This window comes from Myotis lucifugus, unplaced genomic scaffold (genome assembly GCF_000147115.1).
Source record: "Myotis lucifugus unplaced genomic scaffold, Myoluc2.0 scaffold_607, whole genome shotgun sequence".
Taxonomy (NCBI): domain Eukaryota; kingdom Metazoa; phylum Chordata; class Mammalia; order Chiroptera; family Vespertilionidae; genus Myotis; species Myotis lucifugus.
This window is the reverse complement of record NW_005871655.1, coordinates 227,822-249,948: the sequence shown is the minus strand read 5'-3', so window position 1 is coordinate 249,948 and position 22,127 is coordinate 227,822. Positions and strand designations below refer to the sequence as shown.

Sequence of the window (22,127 nt, the reverse complement as noted above, 5' to 3'; positions counted from 1 at the left end):
TCTGGTGGTTTCTCAGGAGCCCGAAGAAGCAGGTGCTCTGGAGGCAGGAGCGTCCATTCTGCTGCCACCCCTGATGGCTATGGGGAGAAGGCTGGGAGGTCAGGAGTGTGACCGCTGCCGTCCTTCTGTACAGAGATAACTTACTAGTCCGTGTGTTAAGCCAGGGAGGGGATCGGGAGAGGGAAATAGAAGGACAAACAGGCGGCAGTGGTCTCGGGCAGCTCTGGGATGTTGATATTTAATCTCCCCCACGGGGAGGCTGAGTGGGCCGGTGGGATGCTGAGGCAGGGGCAGTGCCGGTGCCGGGCAGCAGAATCGTTCCTGTCCAACACCCCGTCCTGGAAGGGAGAACACGCTGGGCGTGACACAGCTGTTCCCTCTCCTGAGCCGGGTGCCTCCCGAGCCTGGCCCCCTCTGAGCCTCCCTTTCCTTCACAGGTCACGAGCCTGGGCTGGTGCAGTTGGTGAACTACTACCGGGGAGCGGACAAACTGTGTCGCAAAGCTTCTTTAGTGAAGTAAGTGTTCCTTAAAACCTTGACTTTTTTACATAAATGTTGTTCGCTTTCATCACAAAGCACTTAAGGAAGAAATGTGGGGTTATTTTTAAAGGGCAAATACTTTTATTTAAAAAGCCAACACATACCCATTCTGGAGCTTCCTCTAAGCTACTTGGATTGCAACCCAGAATTCTGCCACCTAGCACTTGACAGAGCCTGTCTGTCTGTCTGTCTGTTTGTCTCTGAGGTGAGGCTCCCAAAAGCAGAGTCTGGGGTGGGTTTATGGTGTAAGTGAGGGATTGGGATGTATTTTGTACTCCAGCATCGGTCAGCCATTGGCTGTGGGGAGAAGTGGGGCATTTCTGGGCACAGCTGGTCCCCGGAGAAGGAGCATGCACACGACCTTGGCAGCTGCTCTCACGGGAGCCAGGGTCCCCTAGGAAGGACACCTGGAGGGCGTAACTGCATCTGCTGCACCGCCCCTCTCGGCGAAGTTGGGTTTGGCAGGTGTCGTAAGAACAGTATCTTAAGGTAGAGGAAGCGATATTATCTGCTGATCTTGTGATCCCAGCTTTCCCTCTGATTAGTTGAGGCAAATGTCCTCATCCCTCTAAGTCCCACTAGGTCCCTCCTAGGCGGTTGTGAGGATGGATAAAGGTGATGTGTGTAAAGTGTGGGGCACAGGGGTTTATAGGGAGCATTTGACTCTGTGCCTCAGTTTCCTTCTCTGTAAATTAGGGACAATAATAGGAACTGCCTGGGGTTGTTGTCTGGATTGAGTTAATGTATGTAAAAGCTTTGAATAATGCCTGCCTCAGAGTTCACTCTGTATGAATGAAAGGTCGTCTTATTGTTATTGCTGTTGTGGTCATCACTGCGATGGTTACCATTTCAATAGGGAAGGTGGGTGTGGCCCCTAAAATCAGGGCTGCTGTGGCAGGTCTCCATTGTCCTTTCCATGACGGCTGCTGAACGTGTGTGCGCAGCCAAACAAGTCACTCAGGTGAATGACACTGCACCTGCCCTTTCCCCACTCACATTTCTTTCTGGACTCTAGACATTTAAAGGTGCAGTCTTGCCCTAGCCAGCTTGGCTCAGGGGATAGAGCGACGGCCTGTGGACTGAAGGGTCTCGGGTTCGAGATTCCGGTCAAGGGCATGTGCCTGGGTTGTGGGCTTGGTTCCCAGTGGGGGGCATGCAGGAGGCAGCCAATGATTCTCTCTCATCATTGATGTTTCTATCTCTCTCTCCCTCTCCCTTCCTCTCTGAAATAAATAAAAATATATTTTAAAAAAATAAAGGTGCAGTCTTCATAGGAATATGCCCCCTTTTTGTTCAGACTCACTGGCCCCAGTGACTTAGTATCCACTTCTCTCAGTGAGGAGTCTTCCTGATTTGTTGGCTACTCCTAAGGGAGACACGCTTTCTGAAGTCTTCTTTTTTAAAAAAAAAATTTTTTTTTTATTGATTTCAGAGAGGAAGGGAGAGGGAGAGAGAGAGAGAAACATCAATGATGAGAGAGAATCATTGATTGGCTGCCTCCTGCATGCCCTCTACTGGGAATCGAGCCTGCAACCCAGGCATGAGCCCTTGATCAGAATCAAACCCAAAACCCTCAGCCCACAGGCCGACACTCTATCCACTGTGCCAAACTGGCTAGAGCTGAAGTCTTCTGATTACACATTTATTGCATATTAGATGCAAAAGATTCTTGAACTAGAACTAGAAGTGAGACATGATTGTCCAGATTATTCCTTTAGAAATTAATATAAAATGTTTACTTAGTATTTTTTCTACTATAATTTTTTCCTATAAAGGTAAAGGTAGAATTTTGCTTTTTTTCTACTATAATTTTTTCCTATAAAGGTAAAGGTAGAATTTTGCTTTTATGAGTGAGAACAGAGGATGCTGTAGGAAACTATTCTGGGTATTTGCATATTCAGCAACTATACTGAGGTGGAGTGAGAAGTACAGGACCACATGACCAGGTGTGAGTAGGTGTCTGTTCTCTGGGGCTGATGGTGATCACACCTGCTCTTTGCCCCTGGTGGCATGCGACACAGTCTGTGACATCTTGACTTATGCAGACGGGTTGCTCTCATCTTCACAAGTGTCCTTTATTCTCTCGGGACTGTAGTCATTGCCGGAGGTGATGGTTCCCTTTACCATTTTGTCTCCTTCCCATGATTTTGATGGCTTGAAAGGGCTCGGAGAGTTTAAAAAAAAAAAAAAAGGGCATCTTGGATGGCAGCTCACAGAGGACAGCTGGATTGTGCAGGGCCGTTGCTGCTGAGCCAGGATGATGCCAGCCTGTACCCAGAGGACCAGGGGCAGTGCCACGGGGCAGCCCCCAGAGGGTTTCTACTAGGATCCTACCCTGGGCCCTGGACTCCAGGCACCTTCCTGCATCATGACTGGGAGTGTCAGAAATTCATCGCGGCCCCAGGCCATAGACTCAGAGCCCTAAAGGGCTTTTCTTCTGGCTCAGGTTGCGGACTCTCTTTCCCTCTTGTGAGCATTTCTCCCCTGGAGATGTAAATAAAACTCCAGGCATGATTTCTTTCCAAATGGGTTTATGAGGAAATGGGACAAATGCAAAGAACTTCCTGCAGAAACTGGTCTACAGGCAATGAAAGTGATCCTGTGGGCCAGCGCTGTCCAACAGCAATAGAATGCTAGCCACGTGTGACTTTAAATTTCCCAGTAGCCACATTAAAACTAGTACAAAGAAACAGGTGCAGTTTATCTTAATCATATATTTTATTTAATCAAATAATCCAAAATTTCATTCTGACATGTAATTAATATATGAGTGATGTATTTCAGATTTTGTTTTTATACCGAGTTTTCAAAATCCGGTATGTATTTTACATTCCCAGCACATCTTAATTCAGGCACTACATTTTTATTGCAAACCTCTTGTTCTGTATTTAGATTTCATAAAAATTTATGCTTAAAAATATATACCCAATTTTCTCCCACCTATGTAAAAATTTTTCAATAACTGAATCAGATACCAAGTAAACATTTTTCTTTAATATGCATGCACAATGACAAAACAGGGTCATTTTATTAGAAGAACTAACTTGGGTTTAGAGCAAAGGTATAACATTTTCAAAATTATGTCCAAGTTAAATAAATTCACCAACTCTTGTGTTAACTCAGTATCAAATTCAAAAGAGTATTGAATAAATTGAAAAGAACTCTAAATGTATTAACTTCAACTAAATGTTTTTCAAAATTTCCCTTAGTTTTGCAGCTACTTTGCTGTTACAATTAAAAATCTTCTGCATATGAAGTCATGTTATAAAAATATGTAAAACCATTATTTTTGACTTGTATTCTAAAGTCCCAACATAAATTCTCATACCTATTTGGCTGGGACATAAAGTTTTCTTTTCCCTTCTTCTGAACTTTAAAATTAGCTTGTTTGTAGCAGTGTGATAATCACACTGCAATTTTTAATCTTTTGGTTATTGGGTAAAATAATATTAATAAAATAAAATTAATAAAATAAAATATTGAAAATAATGATTTAGCTCTAGTTGGTTTGGCTCAGTGGATAGAGCATCGGCCTGCAGACTGAAGGGTCCTGGGTTTGATTCCAGTCAAGGGCACATGCCTAGGTTGCAGGCTTGATTCCCAGTAGGGGGCATGCAGGAGGCAACCAATCAATGATTCTCTCTCACCATTGATGTTTCTCTCTCTCTCCCCCACTTCCTCTCTGAAATCAATAAAAATATATTTTTTAAAAAGTGATTTAGCAAGCATTTCTTTTATTTCAAGAAATTCCTTTTATTTAGTGTTTTAACTGTACACTAAATCTTTACAAAATTCTTTCCTCTGACTATCCTTGGCAAAGAACACAGCATCATTAAACACTGCCTTCTGTTTCGTGCGACAGGTCTCTACTGGTGAGTCATGGTAGCGTTGGCAAGTACATACTGAAACAGTGTAAGAGTTGTATCCATGATACCTTCCAGGGAGTAGGCTTCCGAAACTGAGTGCAGATGTTTCCAACATGTATCAGACAGTAGAATGCAGTAATATGGGAAATATCAGTCTTAAAATCCCAGTAAGTCCAAATTTTAACTCAACCCAGCTGGAGCACTGTCTGTCGTGACAGACATGGATTTTCTGCTTGTAGGTGGAACTCGCCTTTGACAGATGTAAATGATGAAAAATGAGCCACACCACGAGCTTGATATTTTTAGGCTTCAATTTGACAATGTTTTTTCATATATTTGTAAATCCTTTGAGGATACAGACCCAAAGTGTTAATTAGGCAGTCTTTTATGTCACACCACTTACTTAAACAAATTTTTTTTTAATTTTCAAGTTTTGAATCAATCTTTATTGTTAAAAATGTTTTATACTCTGTAGGCAGTTACTTAACTGGCTTGACTAAAAATTGTTCACTTTCTGTAAAATATGTTTTTTAGTCTTATTTCCTCAAAATAATTTCTGTTACCACATTTTTATCTAAAGTGCTTTCTTTTTTGTGTAGAATCCAAGTCATTTTATAGCTAACCGAAGCTACAAGCATAGATCCTATTAAACATTTGTTTCCATTGTTTTGTTGAATATTTAATTTGAATTTCAGCCACTAATTTCATTGATTCTTTTTGACTGTTGAGAAGAAGATCAACTTCATTATTTATTTGCTAAAAATGTCTCATGTACACTCTGCCGCAACAAATTGCAATTGTTTGTCATTCGTTGTAAAATTTGTGTCATACCTTCTGCTACTGCTTTCTTCCCCCCCCCCTCCACCCCCCCCCCCTACCCGCACTGCCTTTACTGTTCTGGTTGTAGTTATAGCTTCTGTGTCTCTGTTCAGTTCTATTGCATCTGTAGTTTACCTTTATTTTAAATTTTAAAATTGTCCGTATTTATTTTTTTAACTAGACAAATTTTACTTTAGTTGCCAATTATGATTTATCCAGCTGTCACTGTAACTCATGCTGTCTGCATAATAAACACATCACAATGTCTCATTATCGCCTGGAAAGAGCCCCCATGGACCGAGGCAGCCCATTGTCCCTGAGTGGAACAGTGGGGTGTTGATGGTGATGCAGCAGCGGCCTGGCAGTGCGCGCCGCCACACAGCACGTCAGGTCCTGCAGCGGCTAAAGGGAAATGTCCTCCTGCCAGAACAGTGAAGTTGTGCCTAACGGACAAATGTTTCACAGGCTTGAGGCTTTAAGTTCAGAACTAAGCTAAACGTGAAATTCAGTTCCTCTGAGCACTTGAAATGTGTCACACTGGCCACATTTCTAGGGTTCAGAAGGCACATGTGGCTAGTGGCCACCCTGTTGGACAGTGCAGAGAGAGTTGAACATTCAGTGAGTTAGAAATGCATTTGTTCCTTTAAGTTCAAGTAACTCTAATCCTGTTGTCTTCAACTTTAAAATAACTATTTTAAATCTCAGTTTTAAATTCTTTCATTATTTCTGCCATTTGCGCACAGACTGGGTTTTGCGGGTGAATTTAAGAGACGCTTAATATTCGCAGTTCTGCAGAAGATGAGCCCAGCTTAGCAAAGGCCCGTGATTGGCTCTTGGCTGGCTCTGACCCTGGGGGAGGGAGGGCCAGGCAGAGTTAGGACTTGGGAGTTAGGGGCTTGCATCGTGCCTGTGTCTTACGACCTGAGTGATGCTGGGAAGTGTACTCACTTTTGTGTGGCCCAGTGTCTGAACTGGGATGCTGGTGCCTCCCCCTCAAGGGACCAGCTAGAGCAGGGGTCCTCAAACTACGGCCCGCGGGCCACATGCAAATACAAATATTGTATTTGTTCCTGTTTTGTTTTTTACTTCAAAATAAGATATGTGCAGTGTGCATAGGAATTTGTTCATAGTTTGTTTTTTTTTTAAGTATAGTCTGGCCCTCCAACGGTCTGAGGGACAGTGAACTGGCCCCCTGTTTAAAAAATTTGAGGACCCCTGAGCTAGAGAGTAGATGTGGTGGGAAGTCCTTTGCAAGCCCTGCTTTTTATTAAGTGCCTCTCCCAGAGCCTGACTTTATCTTCTGTTGTGTCATGTTATTTGGGGGCAGGAGGTACATTTAGTTATGACCACTGGCGTCCAGTGTCCCATTAGAAAGATTCCTCCTTTAGTCTGTCTTGAAGCCAGGAAAGTGTTGGCTCAGGATTATTTCAAGTTAAGTTTCCTTGGAGATGCAATACACACAAACACACACACACATACACACACACACACTCACACACACTCTAGAGGCCCAGTGTACAAAATTTGTGCACTGGAGGGGGGTCCCTCAGCCGGGTCTGTGCCCTCTTGCATTCTGGGACCCCTTGGGGGATGTCCGCCTGCCGACTTAGGCCCGATCCCAGGGGAAATCGGGCCTAAGCCAGCAGTCAGATATCCCTCTTTTAGTCCAGGGCTCTCACATTCTGGGACCCCTCGCTCCTTACTGCCTACCTGTAGCAGAGGCAGGAGAGGCTCCCGCCACAGCTGCTGCGCTCACCAGCCATGAGCCCAGCTTCTGGCTGAGTGGCGCTCCCCTATGGGAGCGCACTGACCACCAAGGGGCAGCTCCTGCGTTGAGCGTCTGCCCCCTGGTGGTCAGTTCATGTCATAGCACTGGTCATTCCACTGGTTGTTCTGCCATTTGGTCTATTTGCATATTAGAGTTTTACTATATTGGAGATATATATATATATATATATATATATTTCAGAGAGGAAAGGAGAGGGGAGAGAGATAGAAACATCAATGATGAGAGAGAATCATTGATTAGTTGTCTCCTGCACGCCCCACGCTGGGGATCGAGCCCACAACCCCAGCATGTGCCCTTGACCGGAATGGAATCCAGGACCCTTCAGTCCGCAGGCCAATGCTCTATTCATTGAGCCAAACCAGCTAGGGCTGGAGATACATTTTAAAAAGAGCCGAGGTTCTGGACATTGGGTCCCTTTTGACCCAGCTGACACAGGCCTTTAAGGTTGCATGGATAGCTGTGTGTGATCTGTAGTGCATTACAGATCGGTCCAGGGAGGGAAGAGCAAAGACTGGGACAAGGAGACCAGCTCCCAGGCCCTGGTTACACGCTGCCTCCTTGACGAGCTCTGGAGGCAGCACTGGCTTTTCTGAAGAGAGTGACCAATGACTGACCCTCTGTCACCTGCCAGGCTCATCAAGACGAGCCCAGAGCTGGCCGAGTCCTGCACATGGTTCCCTGAGTCCTATGTGATCTACCCCACTAACCTCAAGACCCCGACTGCTCCCGCGCAGAATGGAATCCACCCACCGATCCCTAGCTCGAGGACGGACGAAAGGGAATTCTTCCTGGCTTCTTATAACAAAAAGAAGGAAGAAGGAGAGGGCAATGTTTGGATTGCAAAGTCATCCTCCGGTGCCAAAGGTGAGTTGGCATTGCCGTCGCTTAGGTTCCCAGTGCTCTGTGCAGTCGTACGCTAGACGTTCACGATGTATTTGGATGAGTGACTCTTCTCATCTGAACCCTGAGGGTACATAGCACAGTTAGTTACATAGCCTTAAATGTTAATCTACATGCTGGAGGCTTCTGCATGTCCATCTCCATACAGGTGCTCCGCAGCTAGGTCCTTTCCTGTGAGCTCTGGACCCACTTGCACACTCTTGGGCATTTGTCCCAGAAAACATGGCCACGTAAACCCTGTATGTGATGGTTCACAGAAGCTTTATTCATAATAGCCCCAACTGGAAGCAACTCAGATTCCTTCAACAGGTGAAGGATTAAGCAAACTCTGGTGAATCGACCCCACAGGACACTACTCGGCAATAGAAGGGAATGATCTATTGCTGAAATCAGCAACTTGGTTGGATCTGCAGGGAATTATGCTGTGTGAAAAAAGCAACACCCATTCCCAAAGGTCGCATAGTGTATAATTCTATTTATATAACATTTCTGGAACGGCAAAGCTATAGAAATGGAGACCAGATTAGTGGTTGTCTGGAGGGTGCTATGGGGAGGGAAGCAGTTGTGGTTCTAGAAGAGAAAATTGAGGGGTCCATGCAATAATGAAACTGTTTAGAATGGACAAAGATACTTGCAAATCATGTCTCTTATGAGGCATCTGCATACAGAATGTATAAAGAACTCATATAACACAATAATAAAAAGACAAATAACCCAATTAAGAAGTGAGCAAAGAGTCTAAATAGAAATTTCTCCAAAGAAGACATACAGATAAGACAATCTATCAGTACATGAAAACATGCTCGACATTATTAAGCATTAGGAAAATGCAAATCAAACCACAGTGAGATACCATTTCACACCCACCAAAATGGCTATAATTATGAAGACAGATGACAGCAAGTGTTGGTAAGAATGTGAAAAAATTGGAACTCTCATATATTGGGGGAATGTAAAATGGTGCAATTTTGGAGAGCAGTTTGGTAGTTTCTAAAAAGTTAAACATAAAATTACTATATTATTCCACTCCTAGGTATATTCCCCAGAGAACTGAAAATATATGTCCACACAAAACTTCTATGCAGATTTTCCTAGCAGCATTATTCGTAACAGCCAAACAACAGTAGAAACAATTCAGATGTCCATTGATTGGTGAATGAATGAGCAAAATGTGATATATCCATACAATGGAATGTTATTCTGTCATCGAGAGGAATGAAGCACTGCCACATGCTACAACATGGATGAACCTTAAAAACATGATGCTCTGCCTGGGTTGTGGGCTCAATCCCCAATGTGGGGGGGTGGGGGATGCAGGAGGCAGCCGATCAATGATTCTCTCAATCGTTGATGTTTCTATCTCTCTTTCCCTCTCCCTTCCTCTCTGCAATCAATAAAAATACATTTAAAAAATAAAACATGATGCTCAATTTAAAAAAGCCAGACACAAAAAGGCTACATACTGGATGATTCCATTTATATGAAGCAGCTAGAAGAGGCAAATCTATAGTAGGTTAGTGTTTGTCAGGGGCTGGGGCGAGGAAGGAATGGAGGACTGCTGATGGATGTAGAGTTTTCAGGAGGTGATGAAAATGTTCTAAAATAAGGTTGTAATGATAATTACTGGAATATACTAAAAACCATTGAATTGTACTCTGTCAAAGGGTGGGTTTTATGGCAGGTAAATTATATCAGTGAAGCTGTTAAAAAGGATATTGTATCATTTATGTAATGTTGGTGGACACTTTGAATGTAGCCAGTTTTTTTCTGTTACCAAACTGCAGGGGATCCACTTGTACTTTTGTATCTATGCCCTAACCTTCCTGGTGTTTCCATAAGATAGGTGTTAGACGTGGTCACAGGCAGTACAGCGTCTTCATCACAGCAGGCCGTGATCCACAGGAGAGCCGCATTTATTTAGGGCGCCCAGACCTTTACAGTTACAGTGTCTTTAGAAATGAAACTTCATGGTCGCAGCTGGCCAAGACAGTGTTTACAACCCTATATGGAGGAAAAGTTGAATGACCCTGGAGCTTTGGTGGGCCGAGGGGAAGGTGTGAGAGATTGGACCAGGGAAGGGTGGAGAAAGAAGAGTGTGTAGGCCGACTGTCAGTGTTTTTTCCCAGGCTTTGCAGGGAGCGGTACCTCTTGGGACGGACTGCACTAATTTTCGTTTTAATTTTACTGGTCAGGTGAAGGCATCCTCATCTCCTCGGACGCTGCCGAACTTCTGGATTTCATAGACAACCAGGGCCAGGTGCACGTGATCCAGAAATACCTCGAGCGCCCTCTGCTGCTGGAGCCGGGGCATCGCAAGTTCGACATTAGGTAATGCGTCCATGCAGTGGTGTGTGGGGAGGAGGGTGAGGTACAATGTGAGGAAGTGTTTGACTGTGTTTAATACGTTACCAACACTGAGCACAGCTGAATGGAACTGAGCTTCTGTATCTAATTCTCTATTTTTTCTTCAATATTTTTCTTTCTAAAATATGTTACTAAGATTATGGGGGGTTTTTTGTTTGTTCATTTACTATTTTTTTTTTTTTAATGAAAATGACTTGTGGATCCAAAGGGAAGGGCATAAACATATGGGCCTTGCACCTGGGTGGCTCAGTTGGTTGGAGCGTCCTCCCTTACACTGAAAGGTTGAGGGTTCAATTCCCAATCAGGGCACATGCCTAGGTTGCAGGTTCCGCCCTGGTTGGGGTACATACAAGAGGCAACGAATTGATGTTTCCCTCTCACATTGATGTTTCTCTTTTTCTCTCTCTCCCTTCCTCTCTCTAAAATCAATAAACATGTCCCCAGGTGAGGATTAAAAAATAATACATACATACATGCATGCATACATACATACATAAATGGGCCTTACAATGGGAGAGAGGTACACGGAACATGTAATTCAGACACAACAGATCATGTGACCCGGACAAATAATGTGTCCTGACCTTATTTATGTCCTACTTTTTGAGGATTTCATGAACACATCTCAGGTTTGTGGACTTTATTTTCTGAGCAAAGAGCCTGGGAAGAAGAGGTGAGGGGCTTTCTACAGCTGCATGACGCTCAGCCCAGCCTGCTTGTGGCCTGGCTGTTGGCTCTTCAGAAAGGGCTGGGTCTCAGCTGCCTTTATGTCAGGTCAGCTTTAGGATGAACAGTCTTCCTCTTAAAATTATTTAAAATGACCAAACATGGCAGATGGAGGTTTCATAGATTAACCTTTGAAGCAAGCCCATCAAATCTCTTCAAAATGCTGGCTCTTAAATGGATCTGAGTCCCCTTGTCATTGGTGGTGACATGTTTGGTTTGATCATTACAGTGCTAGCCCACTGTCTCAGGTATTTGTTGTGGCCTGCCTTGCATAATTTACAACCTACCTTCTTCCCCTACTTCCCGCCAAGAAATCCAGGGGATGGTAGAGATACCTGATGTGAAGGAACTTTGGAGGTCGTGAGTAACTGTTTTTGTTGCCTTGCAGAAGCTGGGTTTTGGTGGATCACCAGTACAATATCTACCTCTATCGAGAGGGCGTGCTGCGGACTGCGTCAGAACCGTATCATGTTGATAATTTTCAAGACAAAACCTGCCACTTGACCAATCACTGCATTCAAAAGGAATATTCAAAGAACTATGGGAAGTATGAAGAAGGGAATGAAATGTTCTTTGAGGAGTTCAATCAGTACCTGACCAGTGCTTTGAACATTACCCTGGAGAATGCTATCTTAGTACAAATCAAACATATCATAAGGTAACCTAATTGTATCTTTTTAGCTATATGTGTCTTGGAGAAGCTTTGGGAGTTTGTGCCTTTCAAGGAATTATTCCATTTAAGTTGTCTAATTTAAAGACAAAACTTTTTTGGTAATATTTCTTTATTATTCTTTTGATATTTGTGGGATCTCTAATGATGTCACTGCTTTCATTCCTTATATTGGTAGTTTATATCTTCTCTATTTCTTGGATTGATTGGATTGGCTAAAGGCTTATCAGTTTTATTAGTCTTCTCAAAAAGTCAGTTTTTTGCTTGACTGAGTATCTCTATTGTTTTTTGTTTTGTTTTCTTTGACTTAATGCTGTTTATTATTTCCTTCTGCTTTTGGGAGGTGTTTAATTTTTTTTTCTAGTTTCTTTGTGAAAGGTTAGATCATTGATTTGAGATACTTCATTTTTTAAAAATATAAGCATTTGCCCTAACTGGTTTGGCTCAGTGAATAGAGCGTTGGCCTGCGGACAGAAGGGTCCCAGGTTTGATTCTGGTCAAGGGCACATGCCCAGGTGGCGTGCTTAATACCCAGTAGTGGGCATGCAGGAGGCAGCCAATCAATGATTCTCTCTCATCATTGATCTTTCTGTCTCTCTCCTTTCCTCTCTGAAATCAGTAAAGATATGCTTTATTAAAAATTAAAATATAAGCTTTTAATGCTATCAGTTTCCCTCGAAGTACTCATTAGCCATACCTCCAGACTTTGCTATGTTTTTTTTTTCATTTTATTAAAATAATTTCTAGTTTCTCTTGTGACTTCATATTTGACTCATGTGTTATTAGAAACTTTGGCTTAATTTCCAAATATTAGGGGATTTTTCCAGATATCTTTCTGTTACTGATTTCTACTATAATCCCATTGTCTTCGGAGAATATAGTTTTGTATGGTTTTGTGTCTTTAAAATGTGTTAGTTTCGTGTCCTAGAATATGGTCCGTCTTTGTGAATGTTCCGTGTGCACTAAGAATAACATTTACTCGCTCTACTTAAGCTGTGTTCTATAAATGCGACATCGGTGAAGGTTGTTGCTAGTGCTGTTCACGTCTTTTATATCCTTGCTGTTTTCCTGTTCTGCTATTTATTATTGAGAGAGAAAAAAATCAAAGTCTCCAAGTGTTTGGATTTTTCTATGTCTCTTTTTAGTTTTACCAGTTTTTGTTTTATATAGTTATGAGCTGAAGATCTATTATGAGGTGCATATACATTGAGAATTGTTCTCTCTTTTGGGAAATTGACTACTTTATTATTGTGTAGTATCTGTCATTATTTCTGTAATATTCCTTATTTTAAAGTTGGTTTTTTTATTAATACAGTCACTCCAGCTTTCTTTTGATTAGTGGTATTTTCTTTCCATTCTTTTACTTCTATTCAACTGGACTCTGGTAGACAACGTAGAGTTGGGTTTTTTGTGTGTTTTGTTTTGTTTTGAATCCAATATAATAATCTCTGTCTTTTAATTGGTGTGTTTACACCATTTAAATTTAATGTGATGATTGGCTTGGTTGGATTTATGTCTACCATTTTATTATTTGGTCGATTCGTTCCCTCTTTCTTTGTTTTTATTTGCTTTCATGTCTCCATTTCCTGATCTCTTTAGAATTATTTGAATATTTTCAAAGTTCTAGTTTAATTTTCTTGTTGAATATTTGGCTCTGTCTGTCTATATTTTCGTGGTGATTCTAGGGATTAAAAAATATATGTATCTCATATTTCAGTCTTCTTAGAATTAATAATTCACCACTTCACATGAAATCCAGACATAACATTATACTTCACTTGACTCTCCCTCTCTGTGTTACAGTTGCCATGTGTATTACATCCACATAAAATGAAATCTCTACCACATAATGTTATAATTTTTGGTATCAACCATTATATACATTTTGTTATGTAGATAGTCAAGTTTGGTTTTTAAAAACTATAAGGCCAAACTGGATGCTGTCTATAAGAAACACATTTAAATATAAAGTAAGAAAAAACATTTTTATTTACCCATATATTTGCCTTTATTTTCTCTCTTCCTTTAGTCCCGAGGTTCCAGATTTCTCTCTGGTATCTTTTCCCTTCAGACTTTGTCATTTCTTTTAGAGCCGTTCTGCTGGTGATAAGTCCTCTTAATTTTCCATCATCTGAAAAAGTCTTTATTTCTCTTATTCCTGAAGGACATTTTCACTGGGATTACACAAACATAATGTCAATCACAAAAAAATTAAAAGCTGTATACAAGACACATACGGATTGATTCTATTCATATAAACTGAAAAACAAGCAAAGTTTAGTAAATACATTATTTAGAGGAAGGTACATACATATGTGGTAAAAATAAAGAGAGAAGCAAAAAATTCAAAATAGTGATTTTCTCTGGAGAAAAAGCAGGAGGAACCCAAAGAGGAGGCCTGAAAGTACGGATGTGGGTAAATGGATGGTCATTAATGCTGCATGTATTTTAGACTCATTTTTATTAGTACTTATTTTGTCTTCATTTTTAAAGGACATTTGCTCTGGAAGAAGATTTCTAGGTCAGCAGTTAACATTTTTTTAGCACTCTGAAGGTGGCACCATTACCTTCTGGCTTCTATTTTTTCTGCTGAGATGTCAGTTGAAATCTTAGTATTGCTTTTAATGATATTTTTCTCTGTTTTTAAGATTAATTTTTGTTTATTTTATAAATTTTACTTTGAGATGTGTTTAATATATAGTTTTCTTTGTACAAATTTCTTTGTACACATTCATAATGCTTCTTGAATCTTGGAATATTCATGGTCATTGTCTTATCAATTATGGCTTTTGTCCCAGAGAAGCCTGCATAGTTTCCCTTCTAACTGTGCAGTGGCGTATAAGGACAGCTATCTGTGGTCATCTTAGAGTTATCATAACATGTTTTATTACTAAGACTGGAGGCCCAATGCACGAAATTCTGCAAAGGGCTCGGCCCTCGCAGCCACGGTGGCTGCCTTGGCCCTTGCAGCCCCGGCTTCGTCCGGAAGGTGGTCCGGAAGGACGTCTGGCTGTCCAGTCTAATTAGCATATTACACTTTTATTATTATAGATAGGGATTTGCCCCAACTTTCAGCTAGGGAAAAGTCAGGGAAGATCTTCATAAAACCGAAAAGGCCTATGTATTCTGGGATGGCTGTATTAGAAGACAGTGGCTTATTATTCGTTAGCTCCTTATGTAATTACCTTGTTGGTCCATCTCAGCCCCAGGAGTACGTATTATTTTACCTCCTATATTATAGAAATCAAACCTTAGCTCCAAGAGGTTAAAACATTGACCAAAATTCTGGCCATAATTCTAGCAGCCTGACCTCTGACCTCACTTACTTATTCACTATGTTTCTGAGATTCACTTTCAACTTTTATATATTTTTTCAAACGTTTATGTTTTATAGTACATATTCCATTTTTGTGTTTTTCCAATTTTGGGAAACAGTAGTTGATGCTAATAATCATTCTGTTTCAACATTTAGTTTCAATATATGTAGCTCTTCAATCTTTTAATGAGTAACAATTTGGCAACAGGACTGGAACAAGCAAAAGAAATGAATGAGGCCAAATAGTCTTTTTGCCAATTCTTCCCCTCACTGGCTGACCATTGGTCCACTTTTTTTCTATGGAAAACGTACATGAAAGTGTTTTTTTAATTATAAACAACATGTGGCAGCAGCCGTCCTGTGGGAGGGACCCACCTTTCCGGGGCCCGGGTGACAGCTCGGAGCTGGGAAAGCAGCCTGTATTTGTAAAGACATGCGTGGTTACAGGTCTTCTCACAAGTTGCTGGGTAGATAGCATTGTCTTGAACAATCTGTCGGCGACAACTTTAAAGGAGAGAGGGCGCCAAAGCCGATTTATGGCAGCACCTTTCATGGGCAGTCCTCTGGCCCATCTCCGGTCCCTTCGCCCTCGCCCGCTCTCAGCCAGCTCTCCCTCTGCCCGCAGGAGCTGCCTCCTGAGCGTGGAGCCCGCCATCAGCACCCGGCACCTGCCTTACCAGAGCTTCCAGCTGTTTGGCTTCGACTTCATGGTGGACGAGGAGCTGAAGGTCTGGCTCATCGAGGTCAACGGCGCCCCTGCTTGTGCTCAGTAAGCCTCACACCGCGGGGCTGTAGCAGGTGGAGGCTGGGAGGACCTGTCTCAGCAAGGCTGTGCGCTCCGTGGCCCTGGGCCGCTGTCAGGGAGGAAGTGGCAGGACAGGAGGCCCCGGGGACCCTGCTGGCAGGGGCTTTGCGGAGGCGTTTCCTCTCCGTTTCCCCATGTGTGTGGAGCGGTTGACTGCTCAGGCGGGTGGTCGCTGCTGGGAGAGTTTCAAACGCGGCGAGACGAGTGTAGGAGATGAGCGGGCAGGGTCCTGGAGCGGAGACGGTGACGACCAAGAAGGTCGGGCTCCTCGGGCAGCAAGTGGTCGGAGAAGCATCGGAGATGCAGTGGAGCTGGGACTGAGAGGTGTGGCGTGTGCCCAGGAGGAGGGAGAGCTTTCAGGAAGGGGCACACACCAGGCACCAGCGGAGCCTTGCTCATTGCCAGGCTGTGGGCGGAACCTGCGGGGGTGGGGGGAGCTCCCATTCCTTTGGGGGAAGCGGCTGAGTTGGCATCGGTGTTGTGCCGTGAGGAATGACGGAGGGGACGCCGCCCATGTGAGGGAGAGTCGTTGGGACTCGATCCTTAAAGGCTCTGTCCTTCCGAGATCCACGGTCATCTTCTCCTCCATGTCCACATCCTGAAGAAACAGATCTCCCGAAGGGTCAGCGGGAAGTCCCGCAGCGATGAGTGTGCTCAGGGCGGTCCGCTGCCGGAGAGAGACGGGCAGACGCTGCCCGAGTGATCACTGTGGGAATCATACTGTTACACGTCCGCAATAGACAATCAATAGGTTCTGTGGTTTGGGTGCATGACTTTGAGAGGGGAGGACTTCTGGACTGGGGGTGGGGCTTACAGTAAGGCGGCCTGGAAGCCACGAGGGACCCGGGGACCCTGAGAGGCCAGGGGCAGGGGATGGGCCAAGCCCCCATTTTAGTAACAACCATCAGGACTCACACGCCTCCTGTCACTGTTCCTTAGAGGCGGGCGGCTGCGTGGTTTGCGACATAGAACCTCAGGGCAGTGAGAAGGAATGGGGTGCGGGGAGAAGGTCCTGCGATGGGGAGGGTGGCGGCAGGGACGCCATTGCCTTGGGAGGGGGAACCGGATGGTGAGGATTTCTCTGAGTGGAAATCGGGAAGCAGGACAATAAAGGCCTCTGTTTTCCTAGGCCGGGTGGCCCGGAGCGTAATCAGAAGTGAGTTTCTCTCGGGACCACACATTTCTGGTTTTACCCAGCGTTAGAGCCAGTCCTGAGGGATAGTCTCAGCCTGTGAGCTGCCCCATGAAGCGGGCAGACGTCCTATAGGGAATAGGCAGGGGTGGAGGGCCTCATTGCTATTCTGAAGTTTTTCTGCTTTGGTGCTTCCATTGTCTGGATTAAGTCCAGAGCCCGGACGTGGCCTCCGGGCCGATGTGGCCGGGCCAGTGCCTTGTCTGCAGCACCAACCTACACTGATCCACCTCTCCGAACCCCTGGCTCTCTCTCCTCCCTGCTTCTCCTTTCATTGCGCTCACTCTCTCTCTCCCCTCCCTCACTCTCTCTCTCCCCTCCCTCCTTCCTCCGTTGTCTTTGCCCTCCTCCATCCTCTTTTCTACCCTGTCCCCATCCTCTGACCTCACTCATTCCCCTGGTCTCAGCGCAGCTGACACTCATGGGGAGTCTTTCCTAAAGTCCCCTCAACCGCAAGGAGTGGGTGCTCTGTGTGGGGAGGCCTGCCCTCCGCGTCCCCCGCACAGGCAGCGGAGGGCCCGTCCACTCTACTGGAATTGCCGTCTTCCCTGCGGCTCACGTCAGAGCAGGATTCTCTGTCTGTGCACCTGCGAGGCCCTCCAGATGCGTCGTCTTCCCACGGCGCCTCCCGCCGTGTTTGTGTGGACAGCAGAGGCCACTTGTATCAATGTGGTCAGGGGATGGAATTTCCAGGGCAGATCCTGGTGAGAAAAACTTTGGTTTCTTGCTTGCACGTTGTCGAACTTCCTCAGTAACATACTTTTGAACACGTTTCAGGAAGCTCTATGCAGAACTGTGCCAGGGCATCGTGGACATAGCCATATCCAGCGTCTTCCCGCCCCCCGACGCCGAGCAGCAGCAGAGCCAGCCGGCCGCGTTCATCAGGCTGTGACCGGAGACGTGCGGGTCCTGCTCCAGGAGAGATGCCCCATGGCTCCACGCGAAGCCACAGTGAGAAAGAGGCAGCTCGCAAGGCTGTGATGGAGGAGGGAGTGCGAGAGCGAAGGTGCCCCCAAGGGGCTCCGGGTGGAGCTCTCTGCACTGCTACCCAGACTTGAAAACTGCAACGAATTTCCCCGAGGGGAGAGCAAGACGTTCTTCTAAGGGGAAAACACAGGGATTAGGTTGTCGTCCTTGAAAGCAGCAGATTGCTATGCTAAGGCCGTCCTTGAAAGCAGCGCCTCTCCTCTCGGGGCCACTGGACCTGTGCGTGCGCTCCGTCTGCTGCAGCCCTTGTGCCTTAGCTCGGTGCCCAGCTGCAACCTCTGTCCTGCAGGGACTGATGCTAGAGCGTTTGGGAGGTCGCCCTGTGTCCCTGCTCGTCCTCCCTGACACTCTGCCTGTGAGACTCTGGACTGGCATGCGCCTTGGCCCTCGGTTCCGTGCTGTGCGGCCCTCGGTTCCATGCTGTGCTCTGCCTCGCAGGGCAGGGCGTTGTCCTCATCCCGTTCCTGAAGGCACTGGGTCAGTCTCCGGTCAGGGTGGGTGTGGGCTGGGCACCAATATAGCAAATGCTGCTGTCAGTCTGCTCTCTGCATGTTTTAGAAACCAAGCAGCAAGTTTGCTACAAGCCTGCAAGCATCAAAAAGCATGAGAGAAAAAAGACAATGCCTTGCTTTGCTTCATAGTTGGGTGTCCTTGAAATATGATGGGTCTGTTATCTTTGTTTGAACCAGAATTCATGCACTTTTGCAAAGTTCCTGGGGGTCAAGAGAAGGTAGAATTCCCCTCCCCCAGGTGGCCCTGCCCCTGACACAGGGAGCTCCCACCATCTCCTTCTTCTCTCCCAGCACCTGCTGTGGGAGCTGGAGGGGGTGTTGTTCCAGCGAGGAGGCTCTGCCTCAGGGAGAGGCTCTCAGTGAGTGTCTGTCTGCCTGAATGGGAGCGTCTCCCAAAATGAGAAAGTTGTGGTTTTAGAGCTTCACACAGCGTCCTGTAGGTCAACAGTTGTGTCCTGTTAGGGGTGGTGTGGTTTTCCCTGACTGGATCGGGGAGCATTCTGCAGGCTTTTCAGGAGGCCACGTCACTAGCAGTGGGAAGAACAAGATGCCATGTGTGTTTGCTGAGCCGAGTGAAGGGGCCCTTCTTAGAGCGCCAGGATCCCAGCGGACCCATGGGCAAGGCCCCTGCTCCTCGGAACATGGTGTGTGCTTCCTTCGTGTGTATGTGTACTCCGGTACTCGTCCTCCTTGCACACAAAAAAAGCAGTTCTGCAGCCAGGAAGACTTTGTAAAAATATTTCTTATTTCAGAGAGGAAGGGAGAGGGCGTGAGGAAAACATCAATGATGAGAGAGAATCGTTGATTGGCTGCTTCCTGCACATCCCCCACTGGGGATCGAGCCCACAACCCGGGCATGTGCCCTTGAACAGAATCAAACCTGGGTCCCTTCAGTTCGCAGGCCGATGCTCTATCTACTGAGCCAAACCGGCTAGGTTGGGAAGACATTGTTAAAAAGAGAAGAAAAAGCAACTGTTCCTAAAATATGATGAGATGTGGGAGCTTACATGTGGGCAGAGGATGTGAAGGTGTGATGTTGGGGGGAGAGGAGAAAGACCCGCTGGGTGGGCTTGCATGGGGAATTGGAATTATGTCGTGGTCGCTCGCTCAGAGGACAGATCGTGAAGTTTGCATGCAGAGCACAATGAAACTGTCAGTGGTTGAGGTCGCTCCTGGAGGCCCGGCGTGGCTGCTGGGTTGGGGTTGGGGACTTAGAGCGTGGCCAGGTGCACACCCACTTAGAACGTGTGGGGTACTGGCTTCTGCGAGCTGGTAATGGGGAAAGCGTGGAAGGCTTGTGGGGCTGTCCCATGGGAACACGGATGTGTAATGACCTTTTGGACCTAAGTTACAGGAATATTTGAGAGCTTTCCAGCGGCTACAGTGACGGAGCTAAGAATGCAGATGTTAGGAAGTCTGTGGCTCTCGATGGATTTTCTAAGAAACCTGATTCAGTAGCACATGTATGAGGGAAGTGAGGCTCTAAAAAGAAAATGATACCTCATTCCTCACGTGTTTTCAAATACATGTCTACTTATCTTTACTTCTGATCAGGGGGTGGTTGGCTCGGAACCGTCGCATCCCCTCCACGCTGTCCTGGCGCAGGTGGTCCTGCCTCGCTGCCCAGTCAGTCTTCCTGTGCGTGTCCGTGTCCATGTCACCAGTTGCTGGGGAGGGGGGCGCTATTCATTGGCGATGTCGACTCCAGTCTTGGCCTTGCCATTGGCTGCTCAGTGTTGGATGAGCTGTGACCTCTCTGTGCCTTAGTTTCTTGTCTCACAGAAGAGATTGTTGCCAGACCCGGGACTACCTCACAGGCTTTAGTGAGGACAAGTGAGATTAGGAAGACTCAGGAGCCTTCCGTACCAAGACTCCTAGTGCTGGCTGTGCCCTGGAACCACACTGTGCCCCTTTCCCCACCCCGGCGACGGAATCAGAACCTCGGGCAGCAGTGCGCACCACGCTGCTTGAGAAGGAAGGGAAAACACATTCTTATTACCTGAGAGGAATCCCGTAGGGCCCAGGGCTTTTAAAAGTTCCTTTTGGAAGAACAGGCTTCTCTTTCAGAATGACCAGGTGTTGACATGTGTGTTCATGCGACAAGTGCTATCTAAGCCGTTCTCTCTTTGCTTCTTGTCAAACATGCCTTCATCTACTGAAACAGTCTGTGAAGTCTTGGCAGCGAATATAAACAGACAGGAATCTATAAATCTGCAGAATAGACATTAAGGCTATTAATTATTGAGAGAAAAGCCCCTTTCCTCACAAGTAACCCCTGTGGTGTTTAGAGCTCAGTTTTACCCAGAACATTCAAGTGCCTCAGTGTCTGTGTGGTACAGTGGAGCAGGTGCGGGCACACTTGCCGCGGACACGATATTCCCCAGCGCCTTGGATGTTTCTCACGGGCTTGGAGTGAGCAGTAGTGCTGGGAAGGTACGGGATCCGCAGCACCCACAGGGGAGTGAAGCTACACAGTGTGTTTAACTGTTGAGGTTGTCAGGCTGTGGTGCATGTGGGGGGGCGGGGGCGGGGGCTCTACTGGAGAAGACAAGGCCCCTGAGTGGCCCCACAGCATGTGGGAGCCGTGAAGGAAATTCAGTGATACACGGACTCTGTACCTAAGAGGAAATGACTTCTGAAATAAGGTGATGTTATGAATGTTTAAAATGCCTGGAGCATTAAAGTGAAGTAATAACATTTCAAGTGTCCTTGTTCCCTGTGGTTCTGTCATCTCGTTGTTGGAGTTGACTGTTTCGGGTACCATCGGTTGTTTGAGTCCATGACTCTGTCAGGCAGACTGTCTGTAAAGTGCCAGATAGTAAGTATTCAGGCTCTGCAAGCCATGCAGGGTCTCTGATGCATTTTCTTCTTTGCCTTTCCCCAGACTCTTAGGAAATATATAAAGCATTCTTAGCTCAAAGGCCATACAAATTAAACCAGGTGTGACCATCGTTGGCTCAACCCAGCATGTCGTCGAATATATAACCCAAAAGATTGTCCCTTGTAATTGAGATGAACATAGGTTTTGAAAACCTTCAACACAGTTCTAAGAGTATAGAAGGCCACAATAGACACAGACATTGTGGTAAAGGCCTGGGCAATGTGGAGGGGGAGGGATTATAGGGTGGAGAGAGCTATTGGTGGGGGGAAAGAGGGGACATTGTAATACTTTCAACAATAAAGATAAAAAATTTTAAAATGAACATAGAAGGCCACAGGCATGTAGGGCTGTGTGTGTGCCCAGGGGAGACCTGAATTCCCTCAGCTTTCACCTCTCTCTCACTTGGAGGGTCTTCACAAGCAAGAAGTGATGACTAAGGCAGAGCTGTAACCTCTTTCCTGAGCATGAAGGCATCTCACTCACACATTCACACACACACACAGAGTCCCTGGGCAAAGACTAGGAGACTTACTTGTTCCAGACATTCAGGAACTCTCTATGCGATCAATTGACCACTAAGGTAACTGAGCAGAGACTTCGGTGGCCACGCATAACAACGAATACAGGTTTTACAGAATTAGCTCAGGAGAGTCACTAAATAAAGAGCTACAACAATAAACTCTGGAGTGGGGGGAGTATCTGGTTTCCAAAGTTGGCCCATTATATCCTTAAAATCTTCCAATTTTCAACACAAATTATG

General features: G+C 45.5%; 1 protein-coding gene across 2 annotated transcripts in view; it reads left to right on the top strand.

The window, feature by feature from the left end:
• The window catches only part of TTL (tubulin tyrosine ligase), a 23,975-nt gene extending 2,786 nt beyond the window's left edge, over window positions 1-21,189 (top strand). For both annotated transcript variants that reach the window (XM_006104788.3, XM_023745961.1), the window contains exons 2-7: window positions 438-516; window positions 7,646-7,878; window positions 10,107-10,242; window positions 11,393-11,662; window positions 15,616-15,759; window positions 17,765-21,189. In XM_006104788.3, the coding sequence (XP_006104850.1) occupies window positions 438-516; window positions 7,646-7,878; window positions 10,107-10,242; window positions 11,393-11,662; window positions 15,616-15,759; window positions 17,765-17,879 (977 nt within the window). In that variant the 3' untranslated portion in view covers window positions 17,880-21,189. The remainder of the gene's footprint in view (window positions 1-437; window positions 517-7,645; window positions 7,879-10,106; window positions 10,243-11,392; window positions 11,663-15,615; window positions 15,760-17,764) is intronic.
• Window positions 21,190-22,127: the final 938 nt, after the last annotated feature.